Source organism: Ovis aries, chromosome 3, assembly GCF_016772045.2.
Source record: "Ovis aries strain OAR_USU_Benz2616 breed Rambouillet chromosome 3, ARS-UI_Ramb_v3.0, whole genome shotgun sequence".
Classification (NCBI taxonomy): domain Eukaryota; kingdom Metazoa; phylum Chordata; class Mammalia; order Artiodactyla; family Bovidae; genus Ovis; species Ovis aries.
Window position 1 is genome coordinate 11,865,381 of NC_056056.1, and position 22,213 is coordinate 11,887,593.

A 22,213-nucleotide genomic window follows, 5' to 3' on the forward strand; every position below is an offset into this window, starting at 1 on the left:
ACTCTTGGATTTTCTGTCTCCCTCCTCCTCTCTGTGGGCTCTTCCTACTTGTGGTCGATGTTGGTACTGTTAATTAACTAAGTACCGATAAACCTGACTGACTATGTAGTAGACTCACCTGGGGAACTTAACATTTTTTTCTAGGACCCCATCCTGGATACTCTGAATTAGAATCTCTGGGACCTGGGAATCTGTGTTTTCAAAAAGATTCCTCAGGTGAGTTCGGTCAGTTAATAGACCTAAGTTCTAGAAAAAGTCATATAACTGATTGTAGCTCTGTGACTCAGTTCTGAATCCTTAGGGGAGAGAATTTGACTGACTCAACTTATTAGATATCAAGTTGAGGTCCCTCCAGCTTTTTTAAAAGGGGAGGTGTGTGTGTGTGTCTCATAGTGGTACAGCATGCATATATCTACTTCTTAGTGATGGATGAATAAGTAGCAATTTTGAAGGTTGTTATTAAAATTGAATGTGGCTGGATGTATTTCCCCAAGTCACAGAAAAAATAAATGGAGAGACTACTTCAGTTTTAAGCAAAATTTTCCCTTATTGAAAAGAAATTCTTAATTTGATGTAATCAAATCTATCATATTTTCACATTATGGTTTGTGCTTTTGAAGTCTCAAATCCTTAGCCGTCCAAATCTATGATTTTTGCTTTGGACACCATTAGAGAAGGATTACAAAGAGAAATTTTTAGAAGGAGGTCAGCTGGGAATGGAAAGATAGGAAAGAGAAAATGTAGATAGGAAAGAGAGAATGAGTCTATCTCAATTTAAATTCCAGATTCTTTTCTATATAGATAGTTGTGTTGTCTTCAAATGGAACAATTTATTTTTTTCCCTTCCATTTCTTATGATATTTCTTTTCCTTGCCTTATTGCCCTGCTTAGACAAGTGGTGAGGGTGGATATATTTGCCGTGTTCCCAATCCTATAGTCAGTCTTTTCACCATTAAGTATTATATTAACTATAGGTTTTTTTGTTGAGGTCCTTTATTAGATTGAGGTGGCTAATTTTCTGAGCTTTTAAAAAAAATCATGTTGAATTTTATTAAGTGCTTTTTCTGCATGAATTGATGTAATTATGATTTTTCTTCTTTAGCCTAGAGAGATTATTCTTCTTTAATATGATGTCAACTTCATTGATTTTTCAATATTGAGTCAGTCTTGGATCAGAGGAATAAACTCTACTTGGTCATATTGTACATTATTGAATTTACTAAAATTTTGTTAAGGATTTGTGTGTCTATATTTGAGAAGGATATTGGTCTATAGTGTGTGTGTGTAGAATTTATTTTTTGGTACTATCTTTGTCTGGTTTTGGTATCACAGTAGTACAGGCCTTGTAAAGTGAGTTGGAACGTGTTTCTTCCTCTCGTTTTCTGGAAGACATTGTATAGAATTGGTATTAATTCTTTAAAAGCTTAGAATTCTCCAGTGAAATTGCATCTACTGAGATGATCATTTTACCTTAGTTCATGTTACCATTTCTGATGTTCTTTATTCCTTGGTATGGATTTATATTTCCATCCAGCATCATTTCTTTTTGCTTGAATGACTTCTAACATTTATTACAGTGCAGGTTTGCTAGTGATGAATTCTTTCAGCGTTTGTAATGTCTGCAAAATCTTTATTTTGCCTTCACTTTTGAAATATTCTCTGGGAATAGAATTCTAGGTTGTCAGTTTTTTCTTTCAGTACTTAAAAGATGTTGCTCTACTGTCTTCTCTTTTGCCTTGCTTCTCACAAGAAATCTGCTGTCATTCTTTTCTTTGTTCCTGTGAATGAAACATGTGTTTTTTGTTCTGCTTTTAAGATTTCTCTTTATTACTGGGTTTGAGCAACTTATCATTTGTCTTAGATTTCTTCATGTTTCTTGTACTTGGGTTTGTTGAACTTTTTGGATTTCTACATTTATAGTGTTCATCAGATTTAGAAAGTTTTGACCATTATTTTTTTCAGCTATCTTTTCTGCCCCTTCCTGTTTTGGGAATTCCAATTCCTGATATTTGAGGCTGCTTTAAGTTGTCCCACAGGTCATGATCCTCTGTTTTGTTTTTCAGATCTTTTTTCTCTATTTGATCTTGGATACGTTTTAAAATAATATCTTCAAGTTTACTAATCTTCCGCAGTGTTAACTCTGTAGTTAGTCCTGTTTAGTGCATTTTTCACCTCCTATATTGTAGCTTTCATCTGTACAAATTCATTTGGTTCTTTTTATAATCTCCCGTGTCTCTAACTTTTTGAACACGCAGAGTACAGTTATAACAACTTGGAATGTCCCAACTGCTAATTCTAGTATTTATGTCAGTTCTAGGTTGCTTTTTTGTCTTCATTATTGGTTATTTTTTCTGGATTCTTTGCATGTCTGGTAATTTTTTATTGACTGCCAGGCATTGTGTATTGTTCCTTGTAAGGTGCTGGGTATTTTTGTATTCTTGTAAGTATTCTTGGGCTTAGTTTAGTAGTGTGAGGCAATCATGGGCTGATCTCATTTGTTTTCCGTATCTGAAGGGATTGCTGTGGTATGTTGCCTGATATTTTGAACACTGTTGTTTCCTATATTTTTTCAGTTAAGTTATTGACACTTTGAAAGAGTTTCATCCTTCTGGGTCATGGTTTTAAGGTTCGTTAGCTATAAGTGAAATAGTACTTGATCTGGGGATAATTATTAGTCATTGCTAAGGTAACACCCTACTGTCTTCTGTGCCTCATGCATTGTGAGTTATGAGGATTTTGTTTGTTTGTTTCATTTTTCTTTTTTTTGTTTTCATTTTGTTTTTTAACCTTGGTTGGTGGGAACAGGCATTATTTTCGTCCCTTTGTGAGTACCAGGCTATCTCTAAGATTTATTCCTCTAGCACAAGTAATTTACACACACACACACACACACACACTAATCAGTACTGAAGCTGTATACTCAAGAAGGGCCCTTTGCAGGTCTCTGGAGTTCTCCTTCTATGTAGCTCTCTCTTGTCTAGTACTCTATGCTGATAAAAAGCAGATCTAATAAATAAATAATAAATGAAAGCAGTTTATAATTCCTGAATATCCTTGAACTTGGATAATCAGCTCTCAGTTCAGTTCAGTTCAGTCGCTCAGTCGTGTCCAGCTCTTTGCGACCCCATGAATTGCAGCATGCCAGGACTTCCTGTCCATCACCAACTCCTGGAGTTCACTCAGAATCACATCCATCAAGTCGGTGATGCCATCCAGCCATCTCATCCTCTGTCATCCCCTTCTCCTCCTGCCCCCAATCCCTCCCAGCATCAGAGTCTTTTCCAATGAGTCAACTCTTCACATGAGGTGGCCAAAGTACTGGAGCTTCAGCTTTAGCTTCATTCCTTCCAAGGAACACCCAGGACTGATCTCCTTTAGAATGGACTGGTTGGATCTCCTTGCAGTCCAAGGGACTCTCAAGAGTCTTCTCCAACACCACAGTTCAAAAGCATCAATTCTTCGGCCCTCAGCTTTCTTCACAGTCCAACTCTCACATCCATACATGGCCACTGGAAAAACCATAGCCTTGACTAGATGGACCTTTGTTGGTAAAGTAATGTCTCTGCTTTTGAATATGCTATCTAGGTTGGTCATAACTTTCCTCCAAGGAGTAAGCATCTTTTAATTTGATGGCTGCAGTCACCATCTACAGTGATTTTGGAGCCCCCCAAAATAAAGTCTGACACTGTTTCCACTGTTTCCCCATCTATTTCCCAGGAAGTGATGGGACCAGATGCCATGATCTTCATTTTCTGAATGTTGAGCTTTAGGCCAACTTTTTTACTCTCCACTTTTGCTTTCATCAAGAGGCTTTTTAGTTCCTCTTCACTTTCTGCCATAAGGGTGGTATCATCTGCATATCTGAGGTTATTGATATTTCTCCCGGCAGTCTTGATTCCAGTTTGTGTTTCTTCCAGTCCACCATTTCTCATGATGTACTCTGCATAGAAGTTAAATAAGCAGGGTGACAATATACAGCCTTGATGTACTCCTTTTCCTATTTGGAACTAGTCTGTTGGTCCATGTCCAGTTCTAACTGTTGCTTCTTGACCTGCATATAGGTTTCTCTAGAGGCAGGTCAGGTGGTCTGGTATTCCCATCTCTTTCAGAATTGTCCACAGTTTATTGTGATCCCGACAGTCAAAGGCTTTGGCATAGTCAATAAAGCAGAAATAGATGTTTTTCTGGAACTCTCTTGCTTTGTCGATGATCCAGCGGATGTTGGCAATTTGATCTCTGGTTCCTCTGCCTTTTCTAAAACCAGCTTGAACATCTGGAAGTTCACGGTTCACGTACTGCTGAAGCCTGGCTTGGAGAATTTTGAGCATTACTTTACTAGTATGTGAGATGAGTGCAATTGTGTGGTAGTTTGAGCATTCTTTGGCATTGCCTTTCTTTGAGATTGGAATGAAAATGGACCTTTTCCAGTCCTGTGGCCACTGCTGAGTTTTCCTAATTTGCTGGCGTAGAGTGCAGCACTTTGACAGCATTATCTTTCAGGATTTGAAATAGCTCCACTGGAATTCCATCACCTCCACTAGCTTTGTTTGTAGTGATGCTTTCTAAGGCCCGCTTGACTTCACATTTCAGGATGTCTGGCTGTAAGTGAGAGATCACACCATCATGATTATCTGGGTCATGAAGATCTTTTTTGTACAGTTCTGTGTATTCTTGCCACCTCTTCTTAATATCTTCTGCTTCTGTTAGGTCCATACCATTTCTGTCCTTTATCGAGCCCATCTTTGCATGAAATGTTCTCTTGGTATCTCTAATTTTCTTGAAGAGATCTCTAGTCTTTCCCATTCTGTTGTTTTCCTCCATTTCTTTGTACTGATCTCTGAAAAAGGCTTTCTTATCTCTTCTTGCTCTTCTTTGGAACTCTGCATTCAGATGCTTATATCTTTCCTTTTCTCCTTTGCTTTTTGCTTCTCTTCTTTTCACAGCTATTTGTAAACCCTCCCCAGACAGCCATTTTGCTTTTTTTCATTTCTTTTCCATGGGGATGGTCTTGATCCCTGTCTCCTGTACAATGTCACGAACCTCAGTCCATAGTTCAGGCACTCTGTCTATCAGACCTAGTCCCTTAAATCTATTTCTCACTTCCACTGTATAATCATAAGGGATTTGATTTAGGTCATACCTGAATGGTCTAGTGGTTTTTCCCTGCTTTCTTCAATTTAAGTCTGAATTTAGCAATAAGGAGTTCATGATCTGAGCCACAGTCAGCTCCTGGTCTTGTTTTTGTTGACGGTATAGAGCTGCTCCATCTTTGGCTGCAAAGAATATAGTCAATCTGATTTCGGTGTTGACCCTCTGGTAATGTCCATGTGTAGAGTCTTCTCTTGTGTTGTTGGAAGAGGGTGTTTGCTATGACCAGTGCGTTCTCTTGGCAAAACTCTATTAGTCTTTGCCCTGCTTCATTCTGTATTCCTAGGCCAAATTTGCCTGTTACTCCAGGTGTTTCTTGACTTCCTACTTTTGCATTCCTGTCTCCTATAATGAAAAGGACATCTTTTTTGGGTGTTAGTTCTAAAAGGTCTTGTAGGTCACCATAGAACCATTCAACTTCAGCTTCTTCAGTGTACTGGTTGGGGCATAGACTTGGATTACTATGATATTGAATGGTTTGCCTTGGAAACGAACAGAGATCATTCTGTCCTTTTTGAGGCTGCATCCAAGTACTGCATTTCGGACTCTTTTGTTGACCATGATGGCTACTCCATTTCTTCTAAGGGATTCCTGCCCGTAGTAGTAGATAAAATGGTCATCTGAGTTAAATTCACCCATTGCAGTCCATTTTAGTTCGCTGATTCCTAGAATGTTGACGTTCACTCTTGCCATCTCCTGTTTGACCACTTCCAATTTGCCTTGATTCATGGACCTAACATTCCAGATTCCTATGCATTCCAGGTTCCTATTGCTCTTTACAGCATCGGACCTTGCTTGTATCACCAGTCACATCCACAACTGGATATTGTTTTTGCTTTGGCTCTATCCCTTCATTTTTTCTGGAGTTATTTCTCCACTGATCTGCAGTTGCATATTAGGCACCTACCGACCTGGGGAGTTCCTCTTTCAGTGTCCTATCATTTTGCCTTTTCATACTGTTCATGGGGTTCTCAAGGCAAGAATACTGAAGTGGTTTGCCATTCCTTCTCCAGTGGACCACATTCTGTCAGACCTCTGCACCATGACCCACCCATCTTGGGTGGCCCCACAGGGTATGGCTTAATTTCATTGAGTTAGACAAGGCTGTGGTCCTAGTGTGATTACATTGACTAGTTTTCTGTGATTATGGTTTCAGATTATGGTGTCTGCCCTCTGATGCCCTCTTGCAATACCTACCGGTCTTACCTTGGGCATGGGGTATCTCTTCATGGCTGCTCCAGCAAAGTGCAGCCGCTGCTCCTTAGCTTGGACGAAGGGTATCTCTTCACGGCCGCCCCTCCTGACCTTGAACTTGGAATAGCTCCTCTTGGCCCTCCTGCACCTGCGCAGCCACCACTCTTTGGACGTGGGGTTGCTCCTCTCGGCCGCTGCCCCTGACCTTGGTTGTGGGGTTGCTCCTCTTGGCCGCTCTTGCGCTGTTGCAGCCTGGCAATCTCGGCTGCCGCCCCTAACCTCAGACATGGGGTAGCTCCTCTCTGCCACGCTTCAAATATATACAGTTGCAGAAACTCCTGTAACTTTATAGTTGGGTGCATTTTTTGTATTTATTAAATATAAATAAAATTGTGATTTCAGATCCTAGCTTTGTCTCTTACAAGCTGTTGATCTTGGGAAATTAAGCTTTTATTTTTATTTCGGTTTCTTCATCTGTAAAATAGGAATGATAATATAGCTCTTTCACAGGTTGTTGGGAAGATTAAATGAGGTAATAGATAAAAACGGCTTAGAACAGTATATGACACATAGCTGCTGCTGGTGCTGCTAAGTTGCTTCACTTGTGTCTGACTCTGTGCGACCCCATAGATGGCAGCCCACCAGGCTCCCCCGTCCCTGGGACTCTCCAGGCAAGAACACCGGAGTGGGTTGCCATTTCCTTCTCCTTTGCACGAAAGTGAAAAGTGAAAGTGAAGTCTCTCATTCGTGTCTGACTCTTAGCGACCCCATGGACTGCATACTACCAGGCTCCTCTGTCCATGGGATTTTCCAGGCAAGAGTACTGGAGTGGGGTGCCATTGCATTCTCCAAGTGCTGGTAAATATTAACAAAGTTTAGAAATTGTTTGCTCTTGTGCAGAGTATCTGCTCTTTTTAAATGGGGTAATTAACCTTTCTCTCATAGGCTTGTCTTGAGGATTAAATGAGAAAGAACATAAAAGCAAGTCATCAGTGAAATAAGCTATTTCCATAAGTAGCCTTATGAGCTGCTTGAAAATTACATGTTAAAAAAATTAAGTCTTTTTTTCCTGGGAAGGTAGTAAAGCTTTTCATGAGCTCTTTGGGATGGTCTGTGCCTCCACTGTAGTCTAAGATTAAGAGTTGCTACTTTAGAAAACTGGGAATCGTTTTTGAACTGGGAATGGGAGTAGTTTTTGAAAAGGTGGCATGGAAAGGTCATGGGCTTAGGAATCTGGCAACCAGGAATCAGCTGGAATGTTACCACTTCCTAGCCTCAGATTTTTTTTTTCCCTGTTAATCAGGGAAAATAAAACTGTCCCACAATCTTGGCAAGGTTTTGACAGTCAGGTGCAGAAACTTAGGAATTCCACCGTAGCTACAAAAATATACAAATAGTCACAGTATTTATTACCCATTGAGAAATAAAGTTGTGTATCTGGAGACTGTTTTGATTTTCATATGTTGCATTTGTTCAGTGTTTATTTTTTCCTGTAGTGGAGATTTTTTTTATTCTTCACTTTTTGTTAAATTTGAACTCCCATCCCTTGTTGTTAAAATTCATTTATTCCATAGGCTATTGCTACTCTTTGGATAGTTCATTATTTTCTGGATTGCTTTTAGTAACAGTATTTGAAAGCATAAGTATCAGATCACGATACTGTCTGGATTACTCACAAGGCCTGTAATTTGTAAGGTGAAGAAATTCTATTTTTTTTTATAATAAATAATACTCTTTACCTTGGTTTAGTATCTTGTAGTTCACAAAGCACTTTCTCATTTTTCTTTCATTTGATCCCTGGGATGGGCAGGGCAGATGTTATCTCTTGATGGGGGAGAAAGTTGATGTGTGAAAGGGTAAATGGTTTATTCTGATTCCACAGAGAGTAAAGCATTTAGCTGGGATTGGAACCCAGGCTGTCATATTTAGTCTGGGGCTCTTTCCATAGAACCACATATCATTTTTGTGAGAAAGTCTTGGTTAAAAAACAAAATACAGGCCAGGTAAATTACTATTAATGAATGGTTGTTTTTGTTTTCCTAAAACATTTTTAAAAAACAGCCATAATCTAACAGAAATGTCAGCAATATAGAAAACTAAAAAAAAAACCCAGATGCCCCATCACCCATGCGTACTTCAGTGTGCTTTTCCTACAAACAAGGGTATTCTCCTTTATAACCACAATACAACCATCAAAATCAGGAAATTAACATCGAATCATTACTACATCTAGTCATTAGACCTTGTTCATATTTCAGTCATTGTCTCAGTAATATTGCTTACACCAAAATGATTTAGTTCAGAGTCACACGTTGTCTTTATTTTTCCTGTCTCTTAAGTTTCCTTTAGTCTGGAAGAGATCTTCAGTCTTCCCTTAATTTTTCTTGACCCTGACACTTCTGGAGGTTACAGGACAAATATTTTTTAGACGGTCCCTCAATTAGTTTGTCTGATGTCTCCTCAAGATTAGCTTCAGGTTGCACATCTTGGACAGAAATATCACGGGCGTGTTAGTGTTCTCTTCCCTTTGCATTCTAGTCATTTGTCCATTCCTGATGGTGATTACCTTTAATGACTTGATTAGATAGTCTTTGCCAAAGTTCTACACTGAAAAGTTACTCTTTGTCATTGCAATTAGTAAAGATTTTGTGGGAAGAAACTTTAAAACTATATAAATGCTCCATTTCTCATTAAATTGTCAACTTATTCATTTCCATCAATGGGGTGTTGTGGTTTTCTGTTTATTTGATTGGTTAATAATCTGTCAATATCATTATTGATTTTAATGCTCACCTTACCCAGACTGGCAGTGGGAGCCTTATAAAGCTGTCTCTTGACTCCTTTAGACATCTCCCCATCATTCTTTGAGCGCTTCTTTTTCTAGTACAGTAAGGTGTTGCAGTCTCATCCTGTGCTTTCTCTGCCCCAGCCCTGGAATCCGGTATTTCTCCAAGGACCCCTTGTTCCTTTTAGAGGATGGTTGTATTTAGAAGCCAAAGTCTGGTTACTGGATATGTTCATTGCTATTGGGTGTTGTTCCTGCCAAGGCCCATTCATTAGACAGACCCAGGAAGTATATGTGTATTAGTCAGGCTATATTTACAGTTCTCTATTACACATTTATTGAAAACCTTGAGTTCATGCTAATATCTCCAATTCAAATCCAGCTCCATAGAGTTCATTCTAGTTTTCTGCTAGTTGCATCTGTGAGAAACTTGGCCTATCTTACTGGTCTTGGACTTGCATTGAGTGTGCTTCTCCATCACCTTCTGTCCTGTGTGGATGCGCTCCTCATTCACCTTGCTTTCCTGGGGTCACAGTGCCTAGGTTGATGGTTTGACATGACCCTGCTCTCCCACTGGGGTTTCCCTGGTGACTCAGAAAGTAAAGAATCTGCCTGGAATGCAGGAAACCCAGGTTCAGTCCCTAGGTTGGGAAGATCCCCTGGAGAAGGAAATGGCAACCCACTTCAGTGTTCTTGCCTGGAGAATCCCATGGACAAAGGAGCCTGGCATTGGGCTACAGTCCATGGGGTCATAAAGAGTCGGGTACTACTGAGCAACTAACACTTTCACTTTTGCTGTCCCACTGCCCTGTGGATGCCCCAAATGACCTCTGAATCCCCAATATGCTGGGCAAGTCTTCTCTGACCCCACATAGTCAGCCTCCTCATCCCAGCTCTGGCTCACCGCCTGCCTCTAGGGTCCTTCTGCTTGGACATGCTCCTCACTCTCTTGGGCTCTGACACTCATGCTGGACTGTCCCTCCATGGGGCGCTATTCATGCTCTACTTGTGTTTTAACATCCTGGTTGTTGCTGCCCTTGAGCACTGATCCTCTTTTCACCCCCACTCAGGTTCTGGCTTCTCATCCCAGGGTGCTTCCCCTAAGTAGATGCCTTCCTCATTCACTCTAATTTGACATTATATTGGCCAGGCCACCTCCCACTGTGGGCCTTGCTCATGATCTGATGTCACTTGTTCCGGTCACCTCTCTATAGAGACATTTTCCTCACCCTGCTCAGGCTTTAACATCTCATCCTGAGCCATTGCCAACGTGGGCATCTGCCCTGCTCTGCCCACATGATAGTTTTAGGAATAAATTGTTCAGAAAGAGCAGAAGAAAACTTAGGGGAGGCTTTAAAAAAAATTAAGGGCAAAGGTACTTAAGGAAATGGATGCCGTCTTTGTTGATACTGTTAATATTATTGGAGAGTCTAGATTTTGCACTGTTGCTCAGCACAGGAAAGAACTTATTAAAAGTGCATGGAGTACTGTACATTGTGGAGGGGCACGCAGGCTCTATCTGCTTGGGATCCAGCTTTACTTCTTCGAGTTAACTTGCTTTGCACATCGTGGTGTAAGAATCTTTCCATAGGAATCAATGGGTAAGGTAAAACTTTGTAACTCCTCTCACAGCAATATCTGTGTATCTTTATTAATCTGATCTTGAGAACATTATTAGAAATGAAAAGTTAAGTGCAAAATCTTGAAATGACATGTTTGTATAATTACACAAGTTAATCATTTTCTGACAAGTCTCGACAATGACAGCGTTCTTCTATGGAAGTGTTAACTTGTTATGGGTTAGAAAGCACCCTTTGATACAGCATTTTCAGCCTGGAAAAACAGCTTTAATTTCAGAGGCTATTGAAACAAATGGAGACTTGTTGGAAATATTAACACTACCTTTTTGTGTGTTTATCTAGCTTAAAGGAATCAGTGTTTATTAGGTGATGTTTGCTAGCACATTCTGCGGTGTATACAGTTGCTTTTGACCGTGTTGTCAACTTTAAGACAGTTCATTTGTATGAATTTTGAAATACCTCAGCCCCCTCAGCATATCAGTGTGTAACTAAGGAGACAGTGTGCTGAGGTTTTACCCTAGTCCATAGAGAATAGGCTGCTGTTTTGCTTTAGAATACTAACTGGTGTGAAGATCTGATAGCTGTGAAATAAGGGGTCCCAGTACTGTGTGTGTCTCATTTAGTACTTCTAAATAACACTTAAAGGTATGAGGGCCTAGCATTATGGCATGGTTATGTTATGCAGCAAAGATTCATCTTGTGAGGAGTTAGTGTTACATTTTTCTCCTAATCTCATAATACGTTGTAATCAAAGAAAAGTAGGTCCTAATTGAAAGCTGATGATCCAGTAGAGTGATCAATAGCATGACGCTTTTTAAAGAAAAAAATTAGCTTTCCTGCCGCCTGAATATTGTCAGAGCTTTTGTCTGTTTCATGACTTCAAGCTGAGTGTACTTAATCATGTTGATGACATGGCCCTGAGCACTGAGCATGGCCCTTGCAGGGCATCACCGAGAGTCTGTTCAGAAGAGGGTGGTATTGAATAGAAATCTCTCTTGGCTTACTCTCAGTCTTCGTTCTCCCAGAGGCAAGAACTGAGCAGACCTCCCTTCCTTCAAACACATTTTAACTGCTTGTGTGTTATTTTTTTCGTGTTTAAGAGCAGAGACTTGTCAGCAGGTGTGACTTATTGATACCTTTGACTCCAGAGGAAAACATCTTTAACAGTCAGGTGTAAGCCAGGCATTTTCAGTAGCATACTTCTTGTTAGAGAAAGAGAAACAGTTATTGGGAACTAGAAACTGTGTCAGATGTTGGAGGAAAACTCATTCATCAAACTTTTATTGTGCCAGGTTTATGACTAGGAATATGAGAAGACAGTTGGTGCCCTCAAGGAGCTCCCAGTCTAGTGGGGAAGATGGATACTTAATTAGAGGCACAGTGGTGGTTCTCCTGGTTACACATTGGGATAAGTTGGGGAGGTTTAAAAAAAAAACAATGCCTGGAGATTCTGATTTAATTGTTCTGGGGTGTGGTCTGAGCCTCAGGACTTTAAAAGCTCCCCAGGTAATTGTAACTGCAGCAGGGTCAAATGTGTTAGAGCTGCAAAAATGTGGAAGTGCAATAACATTTGCACAGAGATGATAGTACAGTGGAGAGGCACTTAACTCAGTCTAGGATGTGAGGGTGGGGGCTTGAGAAGGCTTCCAAGAGAGGAGGAAATGCCTGAGCTAAGGCTTGATGAATGAATTTGTCAAGTGGAAAAGACTAGAAAGACAGTTCTTTGCAGAAGAGCAGCTGAATAAGGTAGAATTGTAAAGTGGTTAGTGCTTTTGGGTGATGCATGCTGATTCTGCCATTTCCTTGATTTGACTTTGGCTAGTTTATCTTCTGAGTTTCAGGGTCCTTATCTCTAAACTGGGGGTAATACTTATAGGGTTGTTGAAGGTTAACTGAGATAATGCATGTAAAGTGCTTAATCACGTAATCGTGCTTTGCACATTCGAAACAGTAGGTACAAGTAGTGGTATGGTAATGATATTGTCACTAGAGAATTGGAGCATGGTTTGTTCAGAGAGCTACAAGTAGTTCCCTATGGCTGGATCTTAGGGTGCAAGACCACTCAAGGAAAGGGTGGATGGCAAAAAAAAAAAAAAGCTTGGCTGATGGGCAGCGTTCAGATCATGGAGGTATAGGAGTGTGAGGCAATTGATGATGGGATCCCATGGCAGAAGCAGGACATTTCCATGGTAATATGTTAAGATATGATGTGCTCTGGGAAATCTTGGGTCTGTATTGGAAAGTGACTCAGAACATGGTATTCTTAGCATCATTACATGTACTGAATTGGCAGGAATGTTACTAGGACAGAAATTGGATTTTCAGTTCCAAGTAGTTGAAAATATTAAGCATCTTAAAGAGTAATGGAGGAAGTAAGTAGTCTCAAGGTAGTTCCACAGAGTCTCTGGAAATTGTTAATGTATTAATGGTTTAATGAAAATATTAAGTCGCTTGGTCATTTGCATTTAGAAGAGAAACTTAAAAGCTTATTTTTTAATTTGCAGAGAAGTAGAAAATGCTTCTTTGGAGAAGGAAATGGCAACCCACTCCAGTACTCTTGCCTAGAGAATCCTGTGGACAGAGGAGCCTGGTGGGCTGCTGTCCATGGGGTCGCACAGAGTCAGACATGACTGAAGTGACTTAGCATGCATGCATGCATTGGAGAAGGAAATGGCAACCCACTCTAGTATTCTTGCCTGGAGAATCCCAGGGACAGAGGAGCCTGGTTGGCTGCCTTCTATGGGGTCGCACAGAGTCGGACACGACTGAAGCGACTTAGCAGCAGCAGCAACAGAAAATGCTTCTATCTTCATTGGCTTCATTGGCCCTTATGTATATTGCTTGGTATGTTATTAAACTTGTCACAACATTAATCACTACTTCTTCTATAATACAACATGTAAATGATCATGGGTAAGTATGACAATAACATGTATAGTCTGGTTTGTTTTTAGTGTGGTAGTCAGCATTTTTTTTTTTCCTGAAGAAACTATCGTAATCTTTGGCACCATTTAATAGAACTCTGGCAGCTATTTGAACTGAGTAAGAAAGTTTGGTAGGTTTATAATTCATTAGAATGAGGCAATGACTATGGGTAACTGTAGAAGAGAAGTTAGCGTCATTGTTTCCACAAATACTTTTTTCCTTTGAAATCTTTTATTGCAAAAGCACTGTTGATATGGATTATTGAGGTATACCTTATGTTTATTTTATATTGTATGTACTAATTATTTAGATGAAGAGTTCCATTTAACTAGATCAGTGGTTCTTAAACTGTGATCACTAGTTCAGCAGCATCACTATTATCTGGGTACTTATTGGAAATGCCAATTCTTGGGTTCTGCCCCAGATACGCTGGAGATGGGGCTTGAAATCTCATCTTTTAATGTGCTGAAATTTGAGTCACAGAAGTGTATAATCACTCCTATCATTTATTGAAATTTTTTAGACTCTGGGAAGGCAAGTCTGTACTTCTTTTATTCCTTTTCAATATTTGATTCTGGCTGTGTGCCAGGGACTGTTTAGGCACCTGGGAAACACTTGTGGGTATGACAGACAAAAATGCCTACTCTCCTGCAGTTTACATTTAGAGGAGAGAAACAAGGTTGTGATTGCTGTGATGTGTAGAATTAAAATTCAATGGTAGAGTGTATTGGGGAAGACTTTTTGAGGAGGTCAGGTATAAGTTGTATTTTGAATGACAGGAAGAGCCATCTATATGATGATCAGTGCAAAAGGCCACAAGATAGAAATGAATTAGGTGTGTTGAGGGGCAGACAGAAGGCCAGTGTGGCTAGAATGCAGTGGGCAAGAGGAGAGAATTCTGAAATGAAATTGGAGAGATAGGGAGAGGCCAGATCATGTAGGACCTTGTAAGGACTTTTTTCCTACTCATTTTTGAAAAAATTGTAGTAAAATGCATATAACATAAAATTTACCAGACTGGAAAAGGTCAGTTTTCATTCCAATCCCAAAGAAAGGCAATACCAGTGCTCAAACTACCGCACAATTGCACTCATCTCACACGCTAGTAATGCTCAAAATTCTCCAAGCCAGGCTTCAGCAATACGTGAACCGTGAACTTCAGATGTTCAAGCTGGTTGTAGAAAAGGCAGGGGAACCACAGATCAAATTGCCAACATCCGCTGGATCATGGAAAAAGCAAGAGAGTTCCAGAAAACATCTATTTCTGCTTTATTAACTATGCCAAAGCCTTTGACTGTGTGGATCACAAAAAACTGTGGACAATTCTGAAAGAGATGGGAATACCAGACCACCTGACCTGCCTCTTGAGAAACCTATATTCAGGTCAGGAAGCAACAGTTAGAACTGGACATGGACCAACAGACTGGTTCCAAATAGGAAAAGGAGTACATCAAGGCTGTATATTGTCACCCTGCTTATTTAACTTCTATGCAGAGTACATCATGAGAAACGCTGGACTGGAAGAAGCACAAACTGGAATCAAGATTGCCGGGAGAAATATCAATAACCTCAGATATGCAGATGACACTGCCCTTACGGCAGAGTGAAGAGGAACTAAAAAGCCTCTTGATGAAAGTGAAAATGGAGAGTGAAAAAGTTGGCCTAAAGCTCAACATTCAGAAAACGAAGATCATGACATCTGGTCCCATCACTTCCTGGGAAATAGATGGGGAAACAGTGGAAACAGTGTCAGACTTTATTTTGGGGGGCTCCAAAATCACTGCAGATGGTGACTGCAGCCATGAAATTAAAAGACGCTGACTCCTTGGAAGGAAAGTTATGACCAACCTAGATAGTATATTCAAAAGCAGAGACATTACTTTACCAACAAAGGTCCGTCTAGTCAAGGCTATGGTTTTTCCAGTGGCCATGTATGGATGTGAGATTTGGACTGTGAAGAAAGCTGAGTGCCGAAGAATTGATGCTTTTGAACTGTGGTGTTGGAGAAGACTCTTGAGAGTCCCTTGGACTGCAAGGAGATCCAACCAGTCCATTCTAAAGGAGATCAGTCCTGGGTGTTCTTTGGAAGGACTGGTGCTGAAGCTGAAAGTCCAGTACTTTGGCCACCTCATGTGAAGAGTTGACTCATTGGAAAAGACTCTGATGCTGGGAGGGATTGGGGGCAGGAGGAGAAGGGGACGACAGAGGATAAAATGGCTGGATGGCATCACCAACTCAATGGACATGAGTTTGAGTGAACTCCAGGAGTTTGTGTGGACAGGGAGGCCTGGCGTGCTGTGATTCATGTGGTTGCAAAGAGTTGGACACGACTGAGCAGCTGAACTGAACCACTTTTAGTTATATTTGATTTTCTTTTTAAAGAAATTCATTTTTAATTAAAGAATGATTGCTTTATAATATTGTGTTGGTTTCTGCCATGCTTCAGCATGAATCAGCCATAGGTATACATATGTCCCCTCCCTCCTACCTCACATCCTCTCTTACCCATCTGGGTTGTCACAGAATACCTCTTTGAGCTCCCTGAGTCATGTAGCAAATTCCCACCAGCTATCTATTTTGCATATGGTAGTGTATGTTTCCATGCTACTCTTTGTATTCCTCCCTCCCTCCTCCCCCCATATCTACAAGTCTGTTTTCCATTTTTAAGTGTATCGTTCCGTGATATTCAGTACTCTCATGTTGTTGTACAACCATCACCACCGTCTATCTGCAGAACTAAGACTTTGGTTTTTAGTTTGAATGGTATGGGAAGTCTTGGGGAGGTTTTGAGCAGAGGACTGCTATAGCCTGACCTTTGGAATAAAAGGGACTGTAGGAAGGCAGGGAGAAGGCAATGAGACCAGTTAAAGTATTATGGTAATTGAGGTGAAATGTTGATGATCTATCAAGGATGGTTGGTTGGGGATGCTGAGACTCATTGAGATTCTGGGTATATTTTGATGATTAAATCAACATAATTTGTCTGATTGATTTGGCATATAAAACAGGACTGAAGGGTGATACCAGATTTGATGTCTTTTGTTTTTTTGTTTTTTTTTGCCTGAGTAATTGGATATCAGGAAGTGCAGGTTTGAGGAGGAAAAGTGCCATTTGTTAAGTTAAAAATTCTTCTTAAAGATCCTGATGGGGATGTTGAGCAGGCAGCTGGATGAGGGAATCTAGGGTCCGGGAAGAAGTCGGGTTGGAGACAGGACTTTGGAGCTCATCAGCATTTGCCTGGTAATTAATACCATGAGACTGAATGAGATCATTTAGAGAATGAGTGTAGGCAGGAAGAGGTCTAGCACTAAGTTCAAGGGTAGGAGAGTTTTGTCTGAGAAGGAATCACCAAAGGAACAGCCAGTAAGGCAGGAAGAATACCGCTAGAGAGTGATGTCCTGGCAGGCACGTGAAGAAAGTATTTGGAGAAGGAGGGCAAATCAATCAGCTGTGTCAAATGCTGCTGAGAGGTTAAGACAAGCATTTGAGATTGACCATTTTGGCACATTTTAGCAATGGGGAAGACACTGGTGATCCTGACAAGTTGTTTTGGTGGTGTGGTGAGTTCAGAAGCCTGGCCGAAGTGTTGAAGAGAAAGGGAGAAGAAGCAGAGAGTTTAGACACCGTTAGAATGTTCTTCAGTTAGACAGCAGATCTGTACAAACCACCTCAAGTTAGTGGCACAAATTAATGCTCCAGTGTTAAAAAAAACAAATTTGGTATGTAACACCTTTGCATGCTCAAGTTTGTTCCTTTCAGTTTTTTAAATAGAGAAAAATAAACTTAAAAGTGGACATTTGGGTTAAAAAAAAATGCATGGAATCCTTGAGGAATCTCCATGGAGTCCCAGGGTCCCGCAGAACACACTTTGAAAGCTGTTATCTTAATCGAGAGGAATGAAATTCTGAGATGAAATTCAGCCAGTTGCAAAATAGGCATAAAGATATTTCTACGTTTTAGAGGGAATCTTCTTGGTGTTCTTCAGGTGAACTTAGAATATTCCTTTCTTTCAACAAACCCTTTACTTTTAGATCATTTGAATCAAGGGATTTTCCATATGGTGTTTTCCGCAAATGTTTTGGTGACCAAGGGATGCTGACCTTGTCGGTCTTTTTGTACCCTTTTGCAGGGGAAAGAAAAAGTACAAAAGCATTTTTAAATAGCTTTCTTAAAACTTGAGTTTACTTTTAGTTAAGTAAGATACTCTGATTTATTGTCTAATTTAAAAATTGTATTTGACAAAGGTATATTTAAATCCCTTGAATTTTAGAGCAGGCAACTCTTTTCACTGTAGGTACTTATTTAAAGCACATTCGAAATTCTCTTCAGTAAGGAAATGATGGTTCTTCACGAGAGAAATAGTAGATCCCTGACTGGCAACTACTCCTAACAAATTGGAGGGAGTATTACAATATTGAGTCTAAGATGCCATTATTTGTAAGATGCACTGTTATTATATGTACTACTAAGAAAGAAAAATTGCCATTTAGACTTGTAAGATGCAATAGATTGTAAAACATGAGAAAATGTGGGAGAAAAATTTAATCTTGGAATCAGTGAAACCCAGAATTTGAGTGCCTGGAGGTCTGAGTTGCAGTTCTGGCTATGTTTCTAACTAGTTGTGGGACTACCAAGTCATTTAGACTCTCTCTGCTTTAGATTCCTCACCTGTATGGTGAGGGTGATGACTGATCCACCTACCTCATAAGATTGTAATGAGGATAAAGAGAGGTAAATGATATAGTTATTTTGGAAAGTGGAATCTGCTGGGCAAATTCAAGGTATTTAGTTGATTGCAATTCCCTTAGATCTGATTAGGCAACTCAGAGTTTCTTCTCTGAGCTTTGTTGTCAGGTTTAAAATAGAATTCAGTCATAGACATTTGAATGTGTAACATTTTTTTCTGCTAAATGATTTTCTTGCAATCTGGAAATAATCTTTTTATTGTAGTTTTAGAATCAAAGAGAAAAGAGAAAATACAAAGATAATATAACCCCGATGTTCTTGTCACTCAGAATGAACAACTGTTAACATTTTGTTAGTGCTGTGATCTTTTTAAAACTTAATATGAAATATTCATGACATAAAAAGGTAAAAGGATATAGTAATAAACATTCACATACTTGCCATCGCCAATGCAGGGGAAGCCACCCCCCACCCCTCCCCGCCCCTGCTGTGAGGAAACAGTATCTTAAATTTTAGATTAGCATCCTGTCTTCATAATAGCCTAATGAGATAGGATACTGTTTCTCTTGAGTCTTTAACATCTGTAAGTAAGCAAGTTAATGTCATCACCTGAATATTTTATCCTGGAATATGAGGGAGCACGTTACATTGGGCTAGTGTTGCCTTAGTTTGAATTTCCTCAAAATTTTTCTTTTGGTTTTGGAGATCCAGCTGTATAAATGGGAAATATAACATCTGTAAAATCATAACAACGGCTAACCTATTATGTGCTAGACATTGTATTTAGGCAATTTTGGTTTGTTTTCTTTACATTTCACAATAATAATTCTGCTTAGGTATTTTCATTTTATAGATTAGGAAGGCTGTGGCTCAGAGAAGTTCAGTAATTGTCCAAAGTTCCACAGCCATTAAGTTGCAGAGCTAATTATTTTAATCAAGTTTTGCCCTGTATCACAGCCTGCATGTTCTGTATCATGCTGCCTCAGTCCTTGTCAGTAATCATGGTCTGTTTCTTTTGTAGGCAAAACCCAGAGACCACATTTGAAGTGTATGTTGAAGTGGCCTATCCTAGGACAGGTGGCACTCTTTCAGGTATTTGCATGTTTCATTATGATATGGCATGTTTGTTTATTGTATGACATAGCCATGCACATTGGATAATATGTGAATATTCTAAACTGTTATTTATCTTTAAGTGTGTTTAAGTGTCTTTCCCTTTTATCTGTGCCCACATCATCCTAGGGAACAATTTAAGAGTCATTGCTTTAATAGCCTTGAATTATGGCTTTATTCATTATAACCATTGGATTTTAGTTTGTGTCTTTCAGAGATACCTGGAAGTCAACATTTTAGTATGAAATATTATCACCTTGCTAATAAAGAGTGTTTAGAATTAAGTTATAAAATAATAGAAAGGGAAATCTCTGCCACTTACCTGGGAGATGTTTGAAATAGATTTAATTCAGTAAATTTTATGTCAGCTGGTTAAAAAAGAGGTTGAAAATTAGTTGAAAGAAACACCTCTTCTGGCTTTAGCTTTTGGACTAATTTGGACATGTATTCTTGGACAACAGGCTCTTGGATAAGATTAGAGTATCTTGTTCAGGCTGAGTAAATCACTTTTTGAGCTAAAATCCTTCCTGGTTAATGAGCAAAAATCATCTTCTGGCCTAGTGTTCTTTTTCTTGGTGCCTAAGAGAGTGATGTGTTTGCCAAAGGTTTATCAGGGAGCATCTCTTGGTCTACACAACAGCAGTTGTGTATATTTATTTGGTGTTTATGGAGAATGAATTTATTTGGATTAGAAACTTGGAGTAATCAGGATTCCAATGGTAGTTATGCCTATAATTGGCTGTACAACCTTGAGCATGTTTTCTACTTCATTATTTTAAGTAGATTGTAATGCTCATAAAATAGCTACCTTTTGTTGAGTATCTATTGTTCTATTTTCCTACATGCTTGATGTACCTAGTTAGTTCTTACAGTACAACTCTTAAAGATAGTTGGATGGCATCTCCATTATGCCTATGAGAAAGTAGCATCTGAGAGGTCAGATAACTTACCAAGATCTTATAGCTACTGTGTGGAATAGCAAGGGCTTTTGGTTCCAAGTCCTCTTCACTCTGCTAAGTTGCCTTCTTGAGGACAGTGACCATGTTATACACATCTCTCCATGGCATCTCCAGGGCTTTGTACAATGTCACTGGCATTTCTTAACTGCATTTCTCAATATCAAAAGTGAAAACTGTGTGAGCTTCACTTTCTGAATTAATGAGACATATTATAAACTTATTGGGGCTTTCCTGATAGCTCAGCTTGTAAAAATCCACCTGCAATGCAGGAGATTCCTAGGTAGGGAAGATCCCTTGGAGAAGGGATAGGCTACCCACTCCAGTATTCCTGGCTTTCTTTGGTGGCTCAGACGGTAAAGAATCCACCTGCAGTGTGGGAGACCTGGGTTTGATCCCTGGGTGCTTAACTTTCTGAATTAATGGGACATGTTATAAACTTATGGTTGTTCTGGAACTAGAATGTGAATATTCATCTTAAGTTATGCCTCTAACTGTGCAAACTACTGGATTGAGAAGGGAGGTAGCTGATACTAGGGGTGTTTGAGCTGTGGTACCTCTGTGAGCCTACTTGACAGAGTAGCTAGTTGGTGATGGCTGTGATTTGATAGATTTAGGGACAAAATTTTTTCTTATTTCTACAGTTGCTATTGCTCCCCCTTTCAGTGCTATAGTTATTTCCTCCCAAAGTTAAAATGAATTTTTTGGGGGGAATATGAACAAAGTTTAAGTGCAAATAAGATGGAAGAGTGTACAAAACGAGAAGTCTTTACCATATCCTCTTCTCCCAGTTATCTAATTCCTCTCCCTGTAGGCAACTCTTGTCTGATTTAACCCCTTTAGTTTACTTTTTAAAAACTTTAAATTTTGAAAATATTTTAAAAGATAAGTTACAGGAGTAGTTAAGTGTATACTCGCTTTCCTTAGAGTCATCAGTTGTTACTGTTTCGCCTTATTTGCTTGATCACTGTATTTTTTGCTAAACATTTTGAGAATAAGTTGCAGACATTGTGACCCTTCACCCTTAAATACTTTAGAATATATCTCCTAAGAATAAGGGCATTTTCTTAAATAACTGTGGTCCCATTATTGAAATAAGAAAGTTAATGTCTTTTGTCCATATTTAATCAGTTGTCACAATAATATCCTTTATAGCACTTCCCCACTCTGATCCAATTCAGGATCATGTAATCCATTTAGTTTTCACAGCTGTTTAGTTTCTTTCAGTCTGGAATAGTTTTGCAATCCCTTCCTCCCTTTTTTAATCTTTATATCATGTTTCTGAAGAACCTAGGTCTCTTGTTTTATAGAAAGTCCCTGGGTTTGAATCTGATTCTATCCTCATGATTAGATTCAGGTTATGGATTTTGGATAGGAGTATTTCGAATATCATATATGCCCTTCTCGGGCTTCCCTGGTGGCTCAGAGGTTAAAGCGTCTGCCTCCAATGCTGCAGATCAATGTGTATCACATCAGCAGAGATGTGATGTCCATTCCATTATCTGTGGAAAAAAATACATTAAACCTTTGTGTACAGTTTAATAGTTACAGAGTGAGTATCCTTGTTACTGTTATCCGGGTGAAGACATATAATATTGCTTGGTTCTAAGGAAATTCTGATCGTGGCAAGAGAACTCCTGCCCTTGTCCTATGCTTTGGCCCTCTTCTAAAGTGCTGTTTTCAGGCAAGGAGTCCATAGGGTCTGTGGGACATGCTTGCTTAGATCATGAATCCTTCCATCCTAGACAAACTGTGAGTACCTCACATCTAAGAATTTCTTGACCCAGTGGCCCCAGAGTCTTATTTCCAGAGTCTGAATCTTCCCT

The 22,213-nt window shown here is 39.6% G+C and overlaps 1 protein-coding gene across 10 annotated transcripts in view; it reads left to right on the forward strand.

The window, feature by feature from the left end:
• The window catches only part of DENND1A (DENN domain containing 1A), a 536,262-nt gene that overhangs the window by 28,943 nt on the left and 485,106 nt on the right, over positions 1–22,213 (forward strand). For 9 of the 10 annotated variants that reach the window (XM_060411818.1, XM_027966460.2, XM_027966462.2 and 6 more), the window contains exon 2: positions 19,340–19,410. In XM_060411818.1, the coding sequence (XP_060267801.1) occupies positions 19,340–19,410 (71 nt within the window). Of the gene's footprint in view, positions 1–19,304; positions 19,411–22,213 lie in introns of those variants that run through there. The other variant, XM_027966463.2, reaches the window with a different exon arrangement.